The 23492-nt window shown below is 46.5% G+C and overlaps 1 protein-coding gene across 1 annotated transcript; it reads left to right on the top strand.

Annotated features, from left to right (window-relative positions):
- Positions 1-21213: 21213 nt before the first annotated feature.
- LOC115546596 (uncharacterized) lies at positions 21214-23160 on the top strand. The gene is made up of 4 exons (XM_030360204.1): positions 21214-21646; positions 21901-22050; positions 22418-22507; positions 23092-23160. The coding sequence occupies exons 1-4, from the start codon at positions 21320-21322 to the stop codon at positions 23158-23160; spliced, it is 636 nt and encodes a 211-aa protein (XP_030216064.1). The 5' UTR covers positions 21214-21319.
- The last annotated feature ends 332 nt before the right edge of the window (positions 23161-23492 follow it).

Below are 23492 nucleotides of genomic sequence, written 5' to 3'. Positions count from 1 at the left end.
TGGAGATACATGGCCCGCACCACCGCACCTCAGCTGTGGTGCGGGCCCTGTATCTCCACGCGGACTTTGCAGAAAATAATCCTCTCGTTATTATATATATATTACATGTGTTAGGGTTAGGGTTAAGTCAGCCTCTTAACTGCGATCGGTAAGAAAGACGTAACAGCTTATAACAACATTGATCTCTCATGCAGGCAATAAGATAGTGACACACTGTTACGGTGTCCAACAAACATAAAATCAGCAGCCTTTGGACTACCCAACATAAAGGCAGAAGACAGGATTCTTGGGGAAAACAACGTTTTATGGTTGACAATGATCGTGAGGTCAGTACATTTACATTTAGGGCATTTAGCAGACGCTTTTATCCAAAGCGACTTACAATAAGTACATTTGTCATAAGAAGTGCATCAATATATCGCTGTCGGTACAGAAAGGATGTTCATAGAACCAAGTGCAAGTACCACAATCGCTAGGCTAATCAATTCCCCGTATTACAGACATGATAGCAGCTGCTGCAGTTGCTACACAGTTAAGTGCTACGATATAATACAGTACAATACTATTAAGTGCTACAATACAATACAACACAATACACTACAGGTGAACTCTGAACACGACATGACGATTGTCATTGTCTTTCTTTTACTACTCAAACTACGTTACAATTGAATGTTCATATGCCCGAGCCACACATTAATAATTCGTGCCCACAAAATAATAATTTAGTTTCTTAGTAATGTTTTGGCCAAATATTGTTACTATAAAAACAAACGGAAGTGCTCCGTCTCCCCGGGAAAATATATTGATTGAGTAAATAGTTCTCATTCGCAAAATGGCTGCTGCCTGCTTAAATAAGTTACGAATTGATTTGAAGAGTCAAATGTAAGTGAACAATGCATGACTTGAAATCTTTACAGTTCATGATTAGACTGTTATTACGTGTGCTCTCCGTAGGCCCATGCATGTCTTCTGCTATGGATAGAATCTCCGGTTATTATTATTGCATTATTACGTAAATGTGCACAGGCCTCAGCCATGTGCTCCGCGATGTATTGAATCTCTGGTTATTATTATTATCATTAGACGGTTATCGTGTGTGTGTGTGTGTGTGTGTGTGTGTGTGTGTGTACGGTACTTGTCGACTATCGGTCTCGTGCCAGTATTTAGCCTTAGATGGCAATTAAAGTGGCACAGATACACTGATTGAAGATGTTCTCAGAGAAGCAAGCAACAAAGTACATCTTCCTCGGCTCTGTGACGTAGGAAGAGAAGCGCTGGGGAGGTACTATGTTCCTCTTGGATCTTGTAGCGTCCCTGGATTTGCTTGACTGATAAGGGGCAATCGTCTTTCCTCCTCCTCCGGAGGAGGAGGAGGAGGAGGAGGAGGAGGAGGAGGAGGAGGAGGAAGAGAAGGATGGAGGAGGAGCATTAGGTCAGCATCTGATAAGAAGTTATCAGACATTAATGATAATGATTAATGATGTATCCACGTTGGTCGATTCTCCCCTCAAGACAATACGGAGTCAGTTGTTTACTAAGAAAAAAATACTAAGGCTCGTTTGGAAAGAAGGCGGATAGGTTGATTTAACTGCCAGCGAGTTAAACAGTAGTTGACTTTACCTTTAACTGCAACTAAACATCTCCCTAATCAAACCATCACATCTTCATCCGTCCTATCCTACTGTCGCTAACATCTAAATCACAACATAAAAACATGTGCAATTCAACGGAGCAAGGTAAAAGTACTCCTATTCTTTTTCCTGACCTGACCAATCAGCAGGATCTGCTGAGTGGTCAGGTCCCATTGGGATTTAATAAAGTGGTCTTTGCCTTTAGCAAACATGGAGAATAAAGCTATTGATCACATGGATATCGATCAGTAAAGCTGAAAAAAAAAAAATATCCTACTTTCTTCTGAGGCACACTTGGTGAGTGGGGCTTCAGTTTGTAATGTAAACTAGATTTATTTAAACACATTCACTTCAACAACAAGCAAACAGTTGCCTTCAAACTAACCCAAAAATGTTGATATTTCCCAAAGCAATGTGAAAGGTCTAAACTGTGGCCATTGAACTTCAGTCTTTGTAACATTGCCACAACATTGTAACAGCTTTAGTACACACAGTATTAGTGGACTTCCTGTATCCATCTTTCACATACAACAGCAATATCAAAAACACTGGAACATCATATTCTTGAACTATTGGTGGATCTTTGCGTTGCTCTATGAGCTTGATTTTCTTCTAAGTAATTTTCTTCACGGAGGTCTTCTTGTTGTTCTTCTTCTTGGCTTTCTTTGGGGTAGCCTTCTTGAGAAAGCCTTCTTCAGAAAGATATTGACCATTTTAATAGACAGACAACATACTACATAATGTTTATAACATCGTAACCAGAGAAACTCCGCTTCGCTCTTTGGATTCTTTCAATTCACATTGATTTTGTAAAAGTTGCCAACTCTTGTGCCCATATTGCGATGGTCGGCCGTGATCTATTATTATTCGGCCGTGATCTATAATTATTATTCCTCAGGTCGGCCCCCGTTAATTTTCTTCTAAGTAATTTTCTTCACGGAGGTCTTCTTGTTGTTCTTCTTGGCTTTCTTTGGGGTAGCCTTCTTGACGGCGCGCGCCGGCCCTCACTTTCATTACGCCGCGGGGTTTCGTAGGACCCTCTGACTCGCGCATGCGTTAGACTCCTTGGTCCGTGTTTCAAGACGGGTCGGGTGGGTAGCCGACATCGCCGCTGACCCCTTGCGCCGAGTGTACGTGAGCCGGTCCCCGGGCTCCCCCTGTGTCTTGAATAAAGTTATAATAATAATAATATATTTGTTATAATGAATTAAAGATCAGATCACATACAGGCATTTGACGGCACTATCACGTAAATTGGTTAACTTGTGAATTTGTAATGATGGATTAAAGCTCACAAACTAGGAAGCTGACGCGCCGATATTGTTCAATAATTAACTCCATGGCCGTGATCTATTATTATTATTCCACATGTCGGCCCCCGTCGTTTCCTCCACAGGCCTGTCCCGAGCAGGCACCTTGCTCCCTTCTTCATCCACTCGAATGGGCTTCCATCAAGTCTTCAGGGCTTGGTGGTTGCGCACTGGGTTTCAAATCAACAGTGGCCTTGTCGGTGTCCATATTGCGATGGTCGGCCGTGATCTTCGTTCTCTGGGTTAGGGTTAGGTACGGACACAAGGCTTTCTTTGTTTTACGGGCATTTATAGATCCAAGTGTGACCGGCTGAATCTGCGTTGTGTTTGCCTGCAGTCAAAGTGTTCATTTTGTTTTGCTAAATCCAGATTTTTTTTTCAGTCATGATCTTTTGGAATTGGCTACAAAGATAGGGCACACAACACGGGCTTGGGTGCCTTCTTGGCCGCTTCCTTCTTGTACATCAGTGATAACAGGTTTTGCAGTCATATAGATACTCAGAGCTCTGAGAGAAGATGGGAAACATAATCCAACAGGAAAAGGCTTGCTTAACAAAGCATGGAACATGAGATTTACCTGTCGAAAGAACAAAACTGCCTCGTCATATAGCTACAATAACTACTGTATTAAGGAACAGCCTATAAAATAAAAATACACAAGGATGCACAGAAAACATGTACCTTTAAATTACACTGATAAAACTATTTTCCATCAACTTAATAAAAAGAGTTTGAGGTTACAAATTATAATTACATTTGACAAAGTACTCATTCTTAACAGACAATTCAATTAAACATTGAGTAAAGTCACCCTAGACCCCTGAATCAAATTTGTTACCATCGTCCCCCGTTACCAACAGTGGTATTCATGCAGGTATTCATTCCTGCCATATTTGAATGGCAGGAATGAATTGACTTCAGAAAGATATTGACCATTTTAATAGACAGACAACATACTACATAATGTTTATAACATCGTAACCAGAGAAACTCCGCTTCGCTCTTTGGAAGCAGACACGGCTTTGACGATCAGATCGCTTTCTTTGGGGTCGATTTCTTGCTGAAATAATTGTTTTAATCCAACAGGAAAAGGCTTCCTTAACAAAGCATGGAACATGAGAATAAAGCTATTTATCACATGGATATCGATCAGAGTACACACAGTATTAGTGGACTTCCTGTATCCATCTTTCACATACAACAGCAATATCAAAAACACTGGAACATCATATTCTTGAACTATTGGTGGATCTTTGCGTTGCTCTATGAGCTTAATTTTCTTCTAAGTAATTTTCTTCACGGAGGTCTTCTTATTGTTCTTCTTCTTGGCTTTCTTTGGGGTAGCCTTCTTGACGGTGGCGGCAGGCTTCTTGACAGCAGCCTTCTTGGCTTTAGGGGCAGCAGCCTTCGCCGCTGGCTTCACAGAAATCGGCCTTCGCCGCTGACTGCAATGGCTTCACAGAAATCTTCATAGTACTTTAAATGTTCTTGACACTTGCAAACCATAACACATTGAGTTATACTTTTTGAGTTGTCAAATAGATTTTTATAAATTTTCTTTTGTACAGTTGGTCAACATAATGAAAGACTTAAGGAATGAACTTTGCATCCTTGCTGTGGTACTGTTTGTCTTTCTCAAATCTCTTACTCATACTTTAGGCGATGAACAGCACATTTCCTCATCTCTGCCTGACACAACTTCTCTGGGTAACAGGGCTTGAGAACAATTGTAACCTATGTCTAGCGGGAACACAGTACGCAGTCTGACTGGAAAGTCCTCCCGAGGAATGAATTAAAAGTAAAAACAAAACGAGGCTGAATCCTGTTGTCTACTCTGAGGAATGGAACGAATAACCCTGATTCAAAAGAGCGGCTTTCTTGGCTTTCTTTGGGGTAGCACGGGGACTGCTGCTGTGCGTCTTCACCGACCTCCAGAAACTTTGGAGCAACTTTCTTAGCACTTGTTAACTCTCTGGCCTGAAAAAATAAAACAACTCTGAACTTCATTATTTTAACAAGCAGGTGCCATACCCTTAAACAGAAATATCCAAATAAAAAAAAGGAACAAAGATTGTTTTGGAGGTTGAAGTTTACATGAGTAGAAGTGGCCAGAGAGTTAACAAGTGTCTGCTGAAATGTTTTAAATGATTTACACTTTGTTAGTGATTCAGCCTAAGTATTACAGCTACAGTAGTTATATCAAGGTCAACTACAAATAACACTTATGATTTGTTCAAACCGAAGAAAACTGCATGACAGTACAGACTCTCCAACTTGAAAGATTTACTCAGTATAGGATAGGATAGGATACATTTATTTGTCATTGGACAGAAGTACAACGAAATTCAGTGCACTCACGTACTGGTCTCATTTAAAAAGGTAACATAATAAATAATAAATAAATAAAGAAAATACGTTCAACATTTCGTTCACTCACTACATTCATGTCGTCACACACTATACCGTTAACTTAGTGCCATTGTATGCCTAAAAAATAGTAAAAATATATAGTATGCCTTAAAATAGTGGTACAAATATGTAAAGTGCTGAGCATTGCATTACATGTGGACGTCACGGATTAATACTGTCGGAACTAGTGGATTTATTTTCAAGTCAGAGTTAAGTATGGTGACTGCTTTGGGATAGAAACTGTTTATGAATCTTGTGGTGCGTGTTCTGATGGACCTGTAACGTTTCCCTGAGGGCAGCAGTTCAAACAGATAGTTGGCAGGGTGGTATGAGTCTTTCATAATGTTGTGTGTCTTCTGCAAGCATCGGGAGTTGAAGATGGTGTCCATGGTAGGTAGCTGTTGGTTGATGATGTTTTGGGCGGTTTTAATAATCCTCTGCAGTGACTTCCTGTCTGCAGCAGAACTGCTACCGTACCGGAGCAGGATTCCATAGGTGAGCACACTCTCGATGGAGCAGCGATAGAAGGACCTTAGGTGCTGTTGTGAGAGATTGACTTTCCTGAGTGTGCAGAGAAAGTATAGCCGCTGCTGTGCTTTCTTAACTATTGCTGTTGTGTTTATTGCCCATGATAAGTTCTCTGGGATGTGTATGCCCAAGAATTTGAAGCTGGACACCCTCTCCACCGTCTCCCCGTTGATGTGTAGTGGTGTGTGTGTGTGTCCTGCTTCTTCCTGTAATCAATGATCAGTTCTTTTGTTTTTTTGATGTTGAGGCTCAGGTTGTTCTCTGAGCACCGCTCTGTCAGCCTTTGAACCTCCTCTCTGTAATTGGCCTCATCACCTTTGGTGATCAGACCCACCACAGTTGTGTCATCTGCGAATTTCACTATGGTGTTGGTAGTGTGAGATGGGGCACAGTCATGTGTGTACAAGGAGTAGAGTAAAGGGCTCAGTACACAACCCTGTGGGGCCCCTGTGCTGAGTGAGAGTGGGCGAAAGGTGCGGGCCCATTCTGCAATATAGGATATTGATTGTACAGGTAGTTTCCAGGCGACGTCACCTTTTAGCATCGGCTCAGCTCGCTTGGAACCTAGAGCGAGGCGGTACTAAAAAAAGCAGCCACTTCAGGTACCAGATACCATGTTTTCACGGTGGAAACGCAAAAAATGCGAGCTGAGTCGAGTCGTGTCGAGCTGGTACCATGCAGTGGAAAAGCGGCATAACCGTTCAGTAGTTCAGTTCAGTTCTATATATTTATTATTCGTGTTAGGGTTAGGTTGGGGAGCATAAGACTCAAAGAAGCTTTGGGCATAGATTTTTCGTTCGTGCTCCTCGGTTAGTTTTAAGATAGGATAGATTTCTCGTTGTTCGTTTGGTGTTAAGATGGGAAAGATTTTCTCGTTAGTGCTCCTCATTTGGTGCCTCATAAGGCTAAAGATTAAGGTTAGGGGTCGGGATAGCCACTCGGGTTAAGGTTAGGGAATAAGGCTAAAGGTTAAGGTTAGGATTTAGATAAGTGGTAGGGATAGCCACTCGGGTTAAGGTTAGGGAATAAGGCTAAAGGTTAAGGTTAGGATTTAGATAAGTGGTAGGGATAGCCACTCGGGTTAAGGTTAGGGAATAAGGCTAAAGGTTAAGGTTAGGATTTAGATAAGTGGTGGGGATAGCCACTCGGGTTAAGGTTAGGGAATAAGGCTAAAGGTTAAGGTAAGGATTTAGATAAGTGGTAGGGATAGCCACTCGGGTTAAGGTTAGGGAATAAGGCTAAGGGTTAAGGTTAGGATTTAGATTTAGAGTGGTAGGGATAAAGTCTAAAGAAAATAGTTCCATACACTGCATAATCCCAGGAAATGTTAAAACAATTACAAAATAAACTGCACCTCATACATAGCATAGCATCAGGTAATTTAATATTGTTTAGTTTTAAATAAAGCAAGAAAAACTTGCCCCAGATTTATCCTTCACCTTCGTTGGTCATTTTGGCATGATAACTATGAAGTCGAAGGGAGGGAATAGTATCTAACGTGTGTGAGAGAAATATAGTAGAGCTACTTCGAGATGAAGGCTCTCTCTCTCTCGAGATGCAGGCCCGATTCTCTCTGTCGAATTTTATAGGGTCAAGTGGGCGTGGCCAACGTGACGTAATGGTTCCTCCCTCCTCGCCTGTTTAATGGTGTTTGATCCCGCTTCCTAGTGGCTATGTGAGGGTTATGCAATTTGTGTGTTAGATCCTGCTTCCTAGTGGCTATGTGGGGGCAGTTTATGTGCTTAAAATCCGTAACAATATCATTCTAAATAAATACAAAATGGTTTTAGGGGTGGGTTTAGGGAATAAAGCTAAAGGTTAGGTTTAGGATTAAAAACAAACTTTTTAAATTTTAAATGTTGAAGGGTTTAGGTTTAGAGAGAGTGAGAAGAGTGGTGGGGGGAAAGGGTGGGGAGTCAGAGGTAAGGAGGTGTGGGATGTCTGTCCCTACATTCTCCCCTGCCTTTCTGGGCATCTCTGATATCCTATTCACATCTCAAACCCAGAGGGCAGAGGGGTGATAGGACGTTGGAGGGTTTAGAGTTAGAGAGGGTGAGAAGAGTGGGGTAAGGGAGAGTGGGGAGTCGTATGGACTAAAATGTCCTGTAGGTTTTTATTACGGTGGTAGGACATTAGTATTTTAAAAGAAGTGAGTGGGGCGGTTTGAGGTATGGCAGAATTAAAATGTTGCTTTATAGCTTGCTTGAGGGGGCCTAGTTGTCGCGGAAATGTAGTAATTAATGGAATTAACTTTTGTTCTGTGTTCTTTTTTCAGGGAGAACGGGCCGGTCTGGCTGGAAGAGGGCGGTCACTTCCCCTTTAATAGTCAGAAGAAAACGTTTGGAATAGCCGCGGGGTCTAAGGGCCTTGAAAAGGGTCCTGGTGGCCTCCTCTACGTGATGAGGTAGAGAGCAGATGCGGTGGCAACGGATTAGTTGGGACTTGATGATGGAGCTGAAAGTATGCCGGGGATGGTAGCTGGTGTTAAATAATAAGGAATGCCTGTCAGTGTCTTTAAAATAAACCTTGGTTGCTAATGTTTTGTGTCCATCCTTCGTGTCTGTGAAGAAAACTACTGTGTCTAGGAAGGGGACCTGCTGGAGATGGAGAGTGTGTTTGAGTTTGATACGGGGGTGGTGTGAGTTAAGGATATGTATAAAATGGTTAAATTCCGTTTCTGATTCGTCCCAGAGGCCAAAGATATCATCTAAGTAACGGAAATAGACTAGGGGGCGTGACGGGCATTTAAGGAATGCAGATTCCTCCCAGTCTGCCAGATAGATGTCCGCGTAGGCCGGTGAATATTTCCTTCCCATTGCGCAGCCGCATATTTGTAGAAAGAAGGATTTATCGCTTGTTGCGGGTAAGGGTCATTTCTAAAAACTTTAAAATAAATGTGTCGGGACGAGATGAATCCGGTGACGAAGAATGCTTCCTTCTTCACAGCCTCGAGGCCCAGGACAGTGTCGATGCTCGTGTACAAGGAGTCAACGTTGATTGAAAAGATAAACGTGTTATCAGGGACGGTGAGATCCTTCAACTTGTTGACAAAGGTGTATGTGTCCTTAAGGTAGCTCGGGTGAGTGTGAGATAGGGGGTTAATGTAAAAGTCTATGAACTCCGCCAGGTGGTATGATTCGGAGCCACAGTCGCTAACTATGGGGCGTCCTGGAGGAACCACGAATGGAACAGTCCAATTCTCTGGGGGTTTATGTATTTTGGGGAAAAGGTAAAATAATCTCGCCCGAGGGAGATCCGGGCCGTATAGGTAGTGTGCCTGTTTTGCGCTGATGAGATGCTTTTTCCTCATCTGGTCAATTAAAAGCCTAACCATTGTCTGAGTCTCAAGGTACATAGGATCCGTGAGAGGGCGATAGTAGACCGGGTCATTAAGTTGACGTGTCGCCCCCAGAATGTAATGAGTACGGTCCTGTATTACAATTTGCCCTCCCTTATCCGCCGGTTTAATAATAATCTCATGGTGAGATTTTAGTTTGTTGAGGGCCTGTTGTTGATGGACAGTAATATTGGCCTCCCCTATGAAGGGAAAAACGGTCTGTCTAGTTACTGGACCAGATGAAATGAGACGGAGAGGTAATAAAGTCTGTCGGCACGAGGACCTTGGATTTATTAAGTAAAGTGGCAACGGTTATACAAAGTCATAAGCGTGAGAAATCGAATATGTCTAAGTCCCTAATCAGCGCTGATGGTTCGTCCGGAGCTTCGCCTCCGTGGAAGGTCTGCTTCAGAAGAAGGTGAAGAGTCTCAGTGTGATACAGTCTTATGCTGTATCTCCTCGTGATGAGGTGTGTGCGTTTGAGATGTGTGTGGTTCTGTGTGTTTTTACTTGACCTTGGCTCCCAGGCACTAGTATATGCATGTATATCTTCTTGTGTTCCTCCTCACGGGGGAGAGCTTCAGAGCATCTCCTGTTGTGGCCCTCCCGTTCTTGAGGATGACTGGTGCATTGTCTGAGTGTCTACCATCTGCCGGGAGGAGAAATGGGGCCCTGGCTCCGGCCCTGACCTGACTATATTCTCATGTATGTGTTATGTGTTAAAAGTTGACTATATTGTAAGATGACTGCCATGTGATGTGCTCATTAGGCTAGGGTAGGAGTTAGCTATATTTATAATGTACATGTGATGTACTCAGCAGGTTATTTTGCCCAACACCTACAGGACGTCGAGGTCGGAGGTCACGGAAGAAGCGGAGGTCCTGATCGATGAGCTGGCGTATAGGCTTCGAGACGGACTTCAAGGCTGGTTTCCAGATAGACGGCGTAGTAAAAGGTAAGTAAAAATAATCTGTGTTATATTTAAAATAATCGAGAATTTTTAACCGTCTGTGGTAAGTATGTAGATCTCGTCTCAATAGGTCACGGTCTGGGAGTGACGGTGTCGTGATGAAGGTGAGGCCTCGTTCGAGGATCTCCTGAAATAGTAACATAGTTACGCCATTAAATGCGTTTATGTAAACATTTTTAGCGAGAAATGTGCATTTTACTTTCATAATGTTCACTCGGTGAATGTGAAGGATGTTTGGTTTGATAGTTATGACGAAGAGGGAACGCTCCATTCACTTGCATGGACAGTGTCTCTGGTTGCTATGCAACCTCAACGTCTTGGCGGACTATATCTCTGCTGATCAACACTACGAATGCTGGAAACACACCAGACACACCATGTGAAGTTATTTAACCCGATTATTGTTATTTATGTCTGAGATTATTTAATCTAACCCGATCCAAGCTCTATCATGCACCCAAACACGGCGGTGTTTGGGTTTCCTTCCTCCTAAATCAAGCGCAGCCACAGGCGCGTAGCTGCGTACGTAGGACCATTTTTGACACAAAATGGTCAAGCAACATTTTAGCTGCGTTACGCACGTAAATCTTACGCGGGTTACGCGTTTGGTGTGTTCGTACCTTAAGCGTCGACAGTGTGTTGAGATAACCAGCACGTGAGTCAACGTCCTCGATATTCTCCCTCACAAAGTCATTAAAAGACTTGACACAACGGAGTTGGGTGGCGGATAGCCTGATAGATACCGTTATGAGGGGAATTGCAATGCGAGCCTGGGGGAATGTTTCTCTGGCCGTCCTAATTAAACGTCGGGTGTCCTTAATTATTGTGATAGCTGTCTGTTGTCTAAGGCAGTTGTTCATGCCAATAGACAATAAGATGAGCTTAGTGTCCGATCTGGGAGATGTGTGTTTCTGCAAGATGGCTGTTTTTGATTGTCTGGTTTGCTCGTTCCACCAGGCCTTGCGATTGGGGGTGATATACTGAGCCGAATCTATGTTTGAGTCCTATGTATGTTTCCACCTCTTGAAGGTGGGCGTTGGCAAAGTGGGTACCATTATCTGAGCAGATAAGCTTTGGGTATCCCCAGCGGGGAATGAGTTCCTGTGTTAACCATTTGATGACTGTTTTCCCGTCCTCTTTTTTAACCAGATTTGCTTCTACCCATCTAGTGAACCTGTCGACGGCTACTAACATAAACCGTTTTCCGTCAACTCTGTTCTCTTGTCCCATATCTGTGAAATCAATGTAAATTTCTTGAAATGGGAGCTGGGGCACGGGGAATTGTCCTTTGGTTATCTTGAATCCCCGCCTTTGGTTACAGGCTTGGCATGTTTGACAGTCCTGGACATACTGGTCGCACACAGCTTTGAGAGCTGGATGCCACCAGTATCTTTCAATCCTTTCCCGGGTCTTGGTCTTTCCTTCGTGTGCCAATCCATGTTCCTTCCTTAGGAGGAACAGCAGGGCCTTGGAGGAGACAACCGGCTTTCCAGTGGTGGAGTAGTATATTCCATCCGGGCTCTGTCTGGCCCCTTTTCCTCTCCATGCCGATTTCTCATAAGGTCCTGCTCCTCCTTGCATTTCTTTGACCATCTGTTCATCTGGGTCCAGGGCTGTTTCTTCGTTGACCATCATCTGGTGTACCACCGGGGTGTATCCTCCTTCTTTTAGATGTTCTACTGGGACATATCCGTCTGCTTTCTTAGCTGCTTCACCCGCTGCGTGGTTTCCTCTTTCCTCCATTGTTTTTGTTTTCTGATGTCCTCGGCAGTGCATGATGGCTACTTCTCGAGGTAGTTGGGCTGTTTTGGCTAACAGCAGGATTAGGTCTGTGTGTTTTGCTTTGGTATTTGCACTGGTGATCATCTGTCTGTTGATCATTTGTTGTCCGTTTAGGTGGGCTAGTTCGTATGCGTAATTGGAATCGGTGTAGAGATTTAGCGTTCGCCCCTTGGCTATCCGTAGAGCTTCACACATAGCATATAGTTCGGCTCTTTGTGCTGAAGCGGGCTGTTCTAGTATGCCACTAGCCAGAGTGCTGCATATTCCTTGTTTGGTCTGTTCCACTACAGCCCATGAGGCCAGGTTTTCTCCATTGGCGGCTCTGTAGCAGCATCCATCGGTGTACAAGGTTATGTCCACTGGCTGTAGGGGTTCTGCTCTCAGTCCTGGTCGAATCTTCACTGCCTTCTTTATTTCTTCTGAGCATGTGTGAGGTTCTCCATCGTTGGGTCCGGGCATGGTGTCCGTCATGTTGGCTCCTTGGGTGGTGAAGGTGACCATGGGATTCCCCAATATTCTCTGGAGTTTTGCGTTCCTGGTTGCTGTGGTGATTGTGTAGTCTGAACTATCCAGGTATGCTTTTACCCCGTGGATAGTGTGGACCACAACTGGGTGTGTCATTACTATATAGGCCGTCTTGTCCAGGCTTTTGGCGATGGCGCATATAGCTTTTCCACACTCGGGGAGTCCTTTTTCTGGTGGTTCCAGGGCAGAGCTGTGGTAGGCTAGGACATTCCGTTGTCCTCGTTGTTTCTGCCATAGGATTCCGTTGACCACACAGTCTTTTACTGACACATCCAGGTGAAAAGGTTCTTTGTAGTCCGGGGCGGCCAGGGCCGCGGCACTATACATGCTTTGTTTTAGCCTGGTGAATGCTTCTTCTGCTTCAGGGGTCCATTCCAAGGGGGCTTTTAGATTTCTGTGTCCTGCTTTGGTGATGAGTTGTCGCAGTGTAGTTGTTTCGCCGGTGTAATCAGGGATGTAGGTCCGGCTATATCCTGTCAGTCCAAGGAATGCTAGCATTTGTCGGACTGTGATTGGCTTTGGGTAGGTTTTGATCGCGCTTCTGTGACTTTTGCCGATCTCTCTTCTATTCCCTCCTATTACTTTCCCCAAGAAAGTAATCTCTTGCTTCACCAGTTGTAGTTTTGTTTTCTTGAGTTTGTATCCTTTTTGTGCTATTGTTTGCAGCAAGTTTTCAGTTGCCTGTAGGCAAGCTTCTTTTGTTTCAGCTGCCACGAGGAGGTCGTCCACGTATTGTATCAGGACCGTGCCTGAAGGGAGATCCAGGCCTGCAAGGTCCTCCTTGAGGCAGATGTTGAAGATGGTGGGGGTGCTTCGGAAACCTTGTGGCATCCTTCTGTATGTGTATTGTTGATTTCTATATGTGAAAGCGAAGAATTGTCTTGACTCAGTGGCCAAAGGGATGCAGAAGAATGCATTGGCGAGATCCACCACCGTGAACCATTGATGTTCAGAGCTTATTAGATTTAGGGCCACGTATGGGTTAGGGACCTTCTCCGGGGGGGCTATGGTCCGAATGTTGATGGCCCTCAGGTCATGCACCATCCTCCAGGTCAGGCCATCGGCTTTTCTCACTGGCAGGATTGGTGTGTTCCATTCTGAGGTGGTCTTCTCCAGCACACCTGCTTCCAGCAGGCCCGTTATGGTGTCGTTGATTCCCTCCTCCGCCTCTGGCTTTATCCTGTATTGATGTCGCCATTCCGGGCGATGAGGATTCTTCACGTTTACCACAATGTTGTGTTGTGGGGTGTGCCCCACATCATACGGTCCATTTGCCCACACCGTCTCCTTAATGCGTGTTAGCATGGTGGTCACTTCTGGGTCTTCTGGCTCGTCGCTCTTGGTGGTGTTGTCGATCACCATCCGATGTCCGTCCACTCTTCGGCCGATTGCCTTGTTCGTGGTACGTGAGGATATTCTCCAGAATTCTGCATTTGGGCTTCTGTGTAGATATTGGTTGTCTGTGGGTTGCCATTCACGGACCTCTTGTGCTCTTTTTACCATTGGTCCGAGTTGTTTGGGTTGGTGGTCTGCGCTGACCAAGAGGGAGACATGAGGGACACTCTCTGGTTCCAGCTGGAACCAGGATAGTTGTTCTTCTGTGAGGTCGACTCCTGCCGCCACTCCTTCGGGTCCCAGGTATATATCTCAACATCGTAGGTCCTCCAGCTGTCCATCTTTCTGGTTGTACCATGGTTCATCGTAGGTCAGGTCCTGCTCGTGTGTGATGTTGAGCGTGCAGTGTAATGGGTCCAACAGTTCATTGTATTCTCCGATTTCTTGGATCCACATTTCCCACTCTCGATATGTGCTTTCTAGTCCTGGAGTTGTCTGTGCTGTTCCCGTCAGTTCCTGCCAGTAGATGGTGGTATCTTCGTGAGCTTCTGGCTTCGGGTCGTCTATTAACATGAACATGTGTGCTTCATCTGGTGCGGGTTTGGCGGGGTGGTACAGGGTGATGCCTCCCAAGTTGCAGGCAAGAGTGATTTGTAGGGAACCCATTAGGTCCCTTCCAAATAGATTAATGGGGCATTTTGGGGCGTATAGGAATGAATGACTTCCTTTCTGTTCTAGTATGTCGAAGTCGAGTGGGGTTGTGAACGGTTGTTCCATGGATTTCCCAGAGAATCCCATGGTTTTTAGAGAGCGGCGAGAGAGTGGGGGTGTTTTTCCCGCGAGACTTACGATAGTTGATACGGATGCTCCCGAGTCCACTAGAAACGTGCATCTGTGTCCACCTACGTATGCTTCCACAGTAGGTTGTCCGAGACCCAGTTCCTTTCTCGCCTGCTCGTCCTCTGGGCAGCCCTATTGTATGGCTAACATGGAGTTGGCCGCTCTGGGCCGAGCCGTGGGTTCAGTATTCTGATTTTGCTGTTGTGACGGGAACCTAGATTGGACCCTGTCGGAGTGGTACTTGGGGCAGTTTCTGATCCAGTGTCCCATTTGGTTGCAATGCATACATGGAAATATACGCACTGTCCTGTCTTTTCCTCTTCCGGCTCCTCCTCCTCTGTTTGGCTGGTTCTGTCTTTGTTGACCTGATTGTTGCATGGCGTCGACCACGTATGCAGCGTATGCGGTGGGTTCGTTGCCCTGTCGTAGCCACTCTGGAAGTGGGGTCACCTGAGGGACTGCTTCGGACATTAGGGACATCATGTTCTCGTAATCCTGGTCTTCTTCGGCTTTCTTGAGCTGCCGGGTCATCTCCACGTCCTTTTCTATGTTCACCCTGCACATCTGTTTGAATATTACGTGGTCTTTCTTTGCTTGTTTCTTTTTGCTTAGATTGAGGTGGTGAATGAGGTGTTCCATCCACTCTGCCTTTGGTTTGACGCAAAGTCCAACCACCGTCTCCAGTCCAGTCTGGGCCTCGGGCGGTAGCCCACTCAAGACCGCCTTTCGGAAGGTGTTGTTTGCCAGGTTGCTTTCGTACGGGCTGCAGTCATTTTTGTCTTCCCATAGGATTTCGGCTCTTCTTACGTAATCATGGATGGTTTCTTCTGGTTTGATGGCCAGGCCTTGGATTCCCACTGCACTGAGGTCTGGTGGGTATTGTCGTTTGAGGTTATCCCAGAAGGCATTTCGGTATATGTCGAAGGGTGCTTTGTCTGGCACATGAGTAGTATGGGTCATTCTTTCCAGTTCTATTGTTTTGTCGGAACCATGGGCTTTTCCGAGGATGGCCCTTACATCTCCTATGGCCAGGACATCACCTGACGTCTCCTCCTTGAACGTCCTGATCCAGGACGGAGCTCCCGCCGTGATCGAAGGCAAACGGCGGGCCAGGACGTGCCTTTCTCGGTGTCCCCAACAGGAAAATATTTTCCTGTCCCATGCGTCCGTCATCAGGGGTGCCATCAGGTCGGTGTCCTCTTCGTCTGAGCATTCGTCGTCCGACCGGTTCGGACTGGTACTCTTTGTCTTGGTCTTCCTAGTGCGGCGATCCGTCTTGGTTGCGCGGTTTCTGCCTCGGGTTGCTGGTTGGGAGGCTGATGTTTGTTGATCTTGCTTAGATCCCGAGGTGGCTCCTGCGGGAGTGCCGTTCGTCTTCTGTATGGCCCCCGTACTTGGATCATTGTTTACGGGGTTCTCTTGAACGTATTGTGGGTTTTCACAGTTGTCTTGTCCTTGTCCTTGAATGTTAGGGGAGTTCGAGTTCCCCATGTATCCTTGGTTGGGACAGTTTGGATCTCCTAGTAGATGCTGGATGGGTTGTAGTATTTCCTGCTGATGCGGTAGTTGTGGATTGTATTGTAGCTGATGTTGGGGTGCGTAGAGTTGGGTTGAGTCGGGTTGGGGTTTGTGTTGTAGCTGCTGCTGCTGGGTTGAGTTGGGCTGGGGGTTTGGTTGTAGCTGCTGCTGTTGGGTGCTAGGTTGTAGCTGCTGCTGCTGCTGCTGCTGCTGGGTGCTGGGTTGAAACTGCTGTTGCGGCCAGTAGGGTTGGGGGTTGAGTTGTAACTGCTGCTGCTGCTGTTGCTGCTGCTGAGTGCTGGGTTGAAACTGCTGCTGCTGCTGCTGTTGCTGCTGCTGCTGCTGCTGCGTGCTGGGTTGAAACTGCTGCTGTTGTTGCTGCTGTTGCTGCTGCTGTTGGATGCTGGGTTGAAACTGCTGCTGCGGCCAGTAGGGTTGGGGGTTTTGTAGCTGCTGCTGCTGCTGTTGTTGCGGCTGCTGCTGCTGCTGCTGCTGCTGTTGGGTGCTGGGTTGAAACTGCTGCTGCTGCTGCTGCTGCGGTTGAAACTGCTGCTGCTGCTGCTGCTGCTGTTGGGTGCTGGGTTGAAACTGCTGCTGCTGCTGCTGCTGCTGCGGTTGAAACTGCTGCTGCTGCTGCTGCTGCTGCTGCTGCTGCTGCTGCTGCTGTTGGGTGCTGGGTTGAAACTGCTGCTGCTGCTGCGGTTGAAACTGCTGCTGCTGCTGCGTGCTGGGTTGAAACTGCTGCTGCGGCCAGTAGGGTTGGGGGTTTTGTAGCTGCTGCTGCTGATGTTGTTGCGGCTGCTGCTGCTGGGTGCTGGGTTGAAACTGCTGCTGCTGCTGCTGCTGCTGCTGGGTGCTGGGTTGAAGCTGCTGCTGTTGCTGCTGCGGCTGCTGTTGCTGGGTGGGTTGAAACTGCTGCTGCTGCTGCTGCTGCTGGGTGCCGGGTTGAAACTGCTGCTGTTGCTGCTGCTGCTGGGTGCTGGGTTGAAGCTGCTGCTGCTGCTGGGTGGGTTGAAACTGCTGCTGCTGCTGCTGGGTGCCGGGTTGAAACTGCTGTTGCGGCCAGTAGGGTTGGGGGTTGAGTTGTGGCTGCTGTTCGGTTGGGCAGGGTTGGGGCATGCCGACGTTCGTTGCGCCCGGAGGGTGGTCCGCTTCTCGACCAATTATTGCACCTGGGCCGCTCCTCCCTTTTATCACGCGGTCGGTCCCGTCCTTTGGCCCCTTCTTCGAGTCGTACTCAATGCCACCGTAATCCTGACATTATCCTGCGAACGACGGTGGGGGTTGATCGTTGATTTCCACAGGCCCCTTCTCTATGTGGAGCATTGGGAATTGGAGGGCAGGTAAATCTCGAGGCGCCGGGTGGGCATAGTAGCCGTATGGTGGTGGGGCCTTTGTATTGTTTGGGAAAGGCGGGTTTTCTTCGAGGCTGGGGTAGGTGTTGTTGCGGAGACTGGTGTCCTCTCCACATGGCGTCGCTTTGTCCCCAACGTCCGCTCCGTCTAGGGTGAGTGGGGCCGCACGCTCCTCGACGTGAGGTGCTGCAGGCAGCCCTTTCAACACTGTTTTCTCTTGGTGGGAAAGGTTGGTTGGTCGCCCTTCCTTCTTCCGGACTTCCATGTTTATTGCCGCATTGTAGGCGTTGAGTAGGGCGTAGGTGTAGCTTTCCCTCTTTTTCCTGTTGTCGAATCCGCTTCTCGTACCTTCTTCGTGTTTGCGGGTCTCGTCGCAGCCCTTTCGCTCTCCTTCAGGGTGAATTCCCAGGCCGCTGTTGTAAGGCCGGTGGTGATCTTTACGCCAACAGCCCAAACTCCAACTCGTTCCCACTCCTTTCTGTACTTTTCTTCTCGCATAGCCCATGTTTTCTGTTGTTCAGTGGACAACGCTTTGTCCTTCAGGGCGTTTGCCGCCAAATACCTGGCTACTGCCGCCCTCATCTGGGCCGGGGTATCTGGGTCAGGTCTCGCTTCCGTTAGGCGAGGTAGCACATTGAGCGAGGCCATGATGTCTGGAAAGGCGCGTCTGCTGGGGCTAGGCGTGGGTGAGCAGTTGGGGCCGCTGTCTGGTGTTGCGGCAGGAGTGCTGCAGGCGTTGTTTCGGCCAGCAGGGGGAGGCGTTGAGGGTACTGGATAGGCGCCACTGCAAACCAGCAGGGGTAGGCGTAGAGGTAGATGCCGGTGTTGGTTAGCAGGGGGAGCGTTGAGGCAGGTACCGGGGTTGGCCTGCAGGGGGAGGTTAGGTGGGGTGGGGGTCGCGGCACAGGGGCTGCGAAGTACTAAGAGTGTTTGGGTTTTTTGGGATTCACAACTTATTTATCGATAAAGAAACTTTTCTTGATTTCTATCTGAACGACAAAAGGCTGTGATAACCTATTACCTATAGCCAACACTTAAATGACCAAGCACACACTATTCGCACCTCGTGTTGAGAGTGTATCTGTCAATAAACAAGTACTCAATGGGATGGGGACAGGGATCTGCAACAGGACCTGCGGAGAGGGTGGACTTAAGGTGGAGAAGTGGAAAAAAATAAAAAGGGGTGGGGGGGTTTACTCCAGGGCCTGCGGAGAGATGAAAAGGGTGGAAAGGGGGTTTACTCCAGGGCCTGCGGAGAGATGAAAAGAGTGGGAAGGGGGTTTACGATAGGGTGTGGGGACAGGGACAGAAGGGTGGGGAGGGGGGGTGAGTTTACGATAGGATATGGGATATTGGGACAAAAGGATGGGGACAGGGGGGGTCTGACGACCGGATCTATAGAGACAGAGACAAAAGGGTTGGGGTTATCAAAGGAGTTTACGACCCGATCTGTAGAGACAGAGACAAAAGTGTTTGGGTTATCAAAGGAGTTTACGACCGGATCTGTAGAGACGGAGACAAAAGGGTTGGGGTTATCAAAGGAGTTTACGACCGGATCAGTAGAGACAGAGACAGAAGGGTTGGGGTTATCAAAAGGGGTTTTCTAGGGTATGGGAGAAAAAGTACAACAACTATTCGAGTTGTTCCAGTCCTACCGGACTGCGCAACCAGGCCACAAGATGGCACCGGCGCCGAGAGAGAGAGATCTGCTTTTGCTTAGGTCAGAGGTTATGCAGTCTTAACAAAAGACTGATCATTTATCCCCTACCGACTTGCAGGAGAGAGAGAGAGAGATGAGAGAGATGAGAGAGAGGGGGGGAGAGGGAGAGAGGGGGAAAGGGAGAGAGAGAGAGAGAGATCTGTTTTTGCATAGGTCAGAGGTTATGCAGTCTTAACAAAAGACTGACCATTCATCCCCTACTGACTTGCAGGAGAGAGAGAGAGAGATGAGAGAGTGAGTGAGTGAGTGAGAGAGGGGGGGAGAGGGATAGGGAGAGAGGGAGAGAGAGAGGGAGGGAGGGGGAGAGAGAGAGAGAGAGGGAGGGGGAGAGGGGGAGGGAGAGAGGGAGAGAGAGATCTGCTTTTGCCTAGGTCAGAGGTTATGCAGTCTTAACAAAAGACTGACCATTCATCCCCTACTGACTTGCAGGAGAGAGAGAGAGATGAGAGAGTGAGTGAGAGAGAGGGGGGGAGAGAGAGAGAGAGAGAGAGAGAGAGAGAGAAGGTGAGAGAGAGAGACAAGGTGAGAGAGAGAAAGAGAGAGAGAGAGAGGATGTAACACTTAAGTTGAGGCCCCCTGTTGCTCTTGAGCAATGGCGTTTGTTTCAAAAAGGGCTCTGACTACAAAGACTGTGGAGGTACGAACAAAGGAAACGCACGTTTCCAAGACGCGTTGTCCCTTTAATGTACACCACGTGGTACATCCAAAATGCTGCAGAAACAAACTAGTTTTGGATCTCTATAAGAAGTATGAGATTCCTGCAAGTTTGTCCCCACGGCGGGTTAGCGAGGCACTTGATAGCAGATGGGTTGTTACTGCGTAAGTCTACCTCTACGGCTGCGTTCTATACTAATCAAAATTGCACATTAGATGTTACATGAACCGGGCTGTGAGGAATCAATTCGATTTGAACTCCTTGGCTAATGACGGCCAAGCCTCCGGTTGAATATGCAACTAAGCTAGATTAACGTTAAAAACCTGACCTTTCCTCGCTCCACCGTAGGAGTTTAGATGTTTGTGGCCGTTAATAAATATACCTTATGGTGGCCCGGCTAAACTTCGGAGCATATCACCATATAACATAAAAACCACATGTAATACTTTTCCCACGTGGTACAAACAATAGATCTATGTGGGATTGGATACAGTCTATCTACAAACCCATATAAAACACACTCCCAGCCCTTTACTTCGTGAGCTCGTTATTTAATTTCAATCTGTTAGCGTATCCTAGGCCGTTTATCTAACCGGCTGTATGAATTTCAACCAGTCCGAGATCACACGTCCCCGCAACCAGTCGAAGGCAGTACAAGCTATTCACCTAAATGTGACTATGTCTAACTATACAGAGTTCAGTCATGGACAACAGGTTCTGTTTACCTTTCTTGTGGCGCCTGTAAGTAGCTTGTACTGCTTTCCGAACGGCCCCGCGGTCGCTAGTCTCGGTCCGGGACCTTCCAGGAACGTCACGGGGTCACCAAATTGCAATGTTCTTCATGGAAAGAGGGGTCGAATTCAAAGGAATAGCTTTAAAGAGACTTTATTTGTATAAAGTATTTTCGGTATGGTAAACTGATGCTCTGAAGTAAAGAGAGATTGAAGATGTGCCTTAGCACATGCGAGAGTGTTCTCCTAGCTGATCCTAGCCACAAACCCACGTATGTCTAATCGCTGCCGGGAGAGTTCTAATGTTTTCATGGGCAGGGGGCTTTCTTATGGACTCAGCGAGGACCGGAAGACTTGGAGAGGAACCGGTGTGACGTAATCCTCGGTTTTCCTCGCCTGGTCTGTGGTGCTGCCCTCTGTGGCTAAAGTATCTATTGCAGCCTTCAGTAATGTCCTGCTTTCCCTTGTGGTTATGTGTAGTATTTACGGCTTATATGTTTGGTCCTACCCCCTATTGGTTAAGTGAGGGAAATACAGCTTGTGTTCCTAAAATACGTAACAAGAAGAATATGACATTGTTGCGCAAAGTCTCATCAAAAAACATCCTTGCCTGAGGGAGCCTGGGTCTGCCAAGGGTTGGTACTGCTGGAAATTCAGCTTAAAATTCAAAATGGGAAACTACAGGAACAAGCTTCGTGCGGCAGGATGCTCTGAACTTCAGGTAAATCGCCGCTCCTCAGGACCAAAACAGAAGACCAAGAAAGCTAAAAAAGCTGAAGTCAATTGTCTTCCTGACTTCCCTGAAGGACGAACCCAAAATGTTCTGGAAGAAGAGAGATTAGCCATTATGGAAGAGATGAAGAAGAAGAAAGCTGATATGAAGAAAGTCAACGAATTCATGGCCAGCACCTTCTCCCTGCGACGAAAGCAAATTGTAGAAGAGCCATCTGTGGCAGAGGTGAAGACCAAGTGGCCAGCTTTGTTCACAGAGCAACAGGTAAAACAACATTATAAACATAAATAAGTTGTTTAAAGAATTATTTAAAAAATTATGTAGAAAAAAATATTAATTCCCACTTAATAGTAAGAAAAAAGTTAAGCCATTTGCTCTTGCGAAGGAGAACTGCAGTCTGGGAGATGAGCTACACAAAATACCATTATTTCCTAAGGCTGTGAGGAGGTTTACCTTTCTGTATGTATCGAGCTGAAAAAAGTTTTGTCTTCTGCTTTTATTTCTATTTTTTCCAATAGATCAAAGCTGAATTCACTCAAATCACTTCAGCTGACTTGAGAGGGTCCTTCTTTTCCGGGCTGGGACAGCATTTGCCACGACTACTTCAGCTCTACAGGGCCAGCAGCTTTCCAGAGCTGAAAAAGGTCCTAAGCATGCTTGAGGAGGATGTAAGTATATTTGCTCAGGGATGCAAAAATGTATCAGTCAAAGATACTTTTGATCAATACTCACTCTAAAGTTTAATAACATTGATTTATAATTTGGTTGATGCCGCAGGTGATATCATTACACTAGAAATCCCAGCCTGTAAGATGTAAAAAAAAAAATCTCAGCATGTATGAAGAACATATAAGATTGTATATTTTCAACTCATGCAACTACTAATGCGAACACATAGTAGCATTGTTATCAGCAGCAACCTCACTAACTCACACACTCTTATTGTTCGTTGATTGTTATTGAAGTGAGGTGTCCTCATGGCTACATCTACTTGACTGGCTAGTTGCTTTAATTGTGTATTCTGTCTCTTAACAGAATTCCAACCAAACAAAAGAGGATGTCATTCTGAGGGGCCTGCCATATTTCCTCCGTGAAGATCCTTCAAATTTCCTCAGGACTGCCGAGGTAAGCTTAGTTATTGTTACTGAATGAATTGATGAAACTGTTGCTGGCTGTAAATGTTTTAATGCCTGTGGAAAACTGTCCCCGTTTTATTCACCCAATCTTTTTGGTTACAATATATGGCATGCCATTTAGGAAATTTACTTTGAATATATTGAATGAATGTTTGAATATATTGAATGAAAACGGACTCACTGGTGCCATCTTTCGTATGGGCCTATCAGCTTCTACCTGAAGTGTTATTTCAGCCAACATCTCCTTCAAGAATGATGCATAATGTTCTTTCATCAATGTTTTGTTGAACATGATTACTCATAAGAGGGTCTCCTGGCTGGGGGCTTCGTAGCGGTGGTTGAGGCAGGTCAGTAGTCTGATGGCGTGCGGATAGAAGCTGTCTCTGAACCTGCTGGTCCTGGTTTGGATGCTCCTAACCCACCTGCCTGACGGCAGGAGCGTGAACAGACTGCGGCTGGGATGGCCTGAGCCAGAGAGGACGCGCCGTGCCCTCCCCCCGCAGTACTGGCAATACAGGTCCCGAACGGCCGGCAGCCCACTCCCGACGACCCGTCCCCGATCACTCTCTGCAGAGCTCCGTGCCCGAGGACAGCACAGCCGCCGCACCAGGCTGCGAAGCCCCCAGCCGGGACACCCTCTAATGAGTAATCATGTTCGCTAACCCTAACCCTAACAAAACATTGCTGAAAGAACATTATGCATCATTCTTGAAGGAGAGATGTTGGTCGAAATAACACTTCAGGTAGAAGCTGCCCATACGAAAGATGGCGCCAGTGCCTTCATGACGTCAGTTTTCATTCAATATATTCAAACATTCGTTCCAGATATATTTAATTTCCTAAACAGCATGCCATAATGCCAAACCTGTTCTTCTTTCTCATAGACAGTTAGACAAATACTGAAGAATACAAAAAAAAACGTAATGCTCAAATATATCTTCCTTTCTTTGTGAAGCCCACAGACATGGAGGACA

Source organism: Gadus morhua, chromosome 7 (assembly GCF_902167405.1).
Source record: "Gadus morhua chromosome 7, gadMor3.0, whole genome shotgun sequence".
Lineage (NCBI taxonomy): Eukaryota > Metazoa > Chordata > Actinopteri > Gadiformes > Gadidae > Gadus > Gadus morhua.
The sequence above is the reverse complement of the archived record's forward strand: the minus strand, read 5'-3'. Positions and strand labels throughout refer to the sequence as shown.

Excerpts from the sequence above, each read along its gene's own strand:
- LOC115546596 (XM_030360204.1), top strand. The coding sequence starts at position 21,320 with ATGGGAAACTACAGGAACAAGCTTCGTGCGGCAGGATGCTCTGAACTT. Across the intron at positions 21,647-21,900 it reads CTTTGTTCACAGAGCAACAG|ATCAAAGCTGAATTCACTCA; the intron begins GTAAAACAACAT and ends TTTTTCCAATAG. Across the intron at positions 22,508-23,091 it reads ATTTCCTCAGGACTGCCGAG|AGCTCCGTGCCCGAGGACAG; the intron begins GTAAGCTTAGTT and ends CACTCTCTGCAG.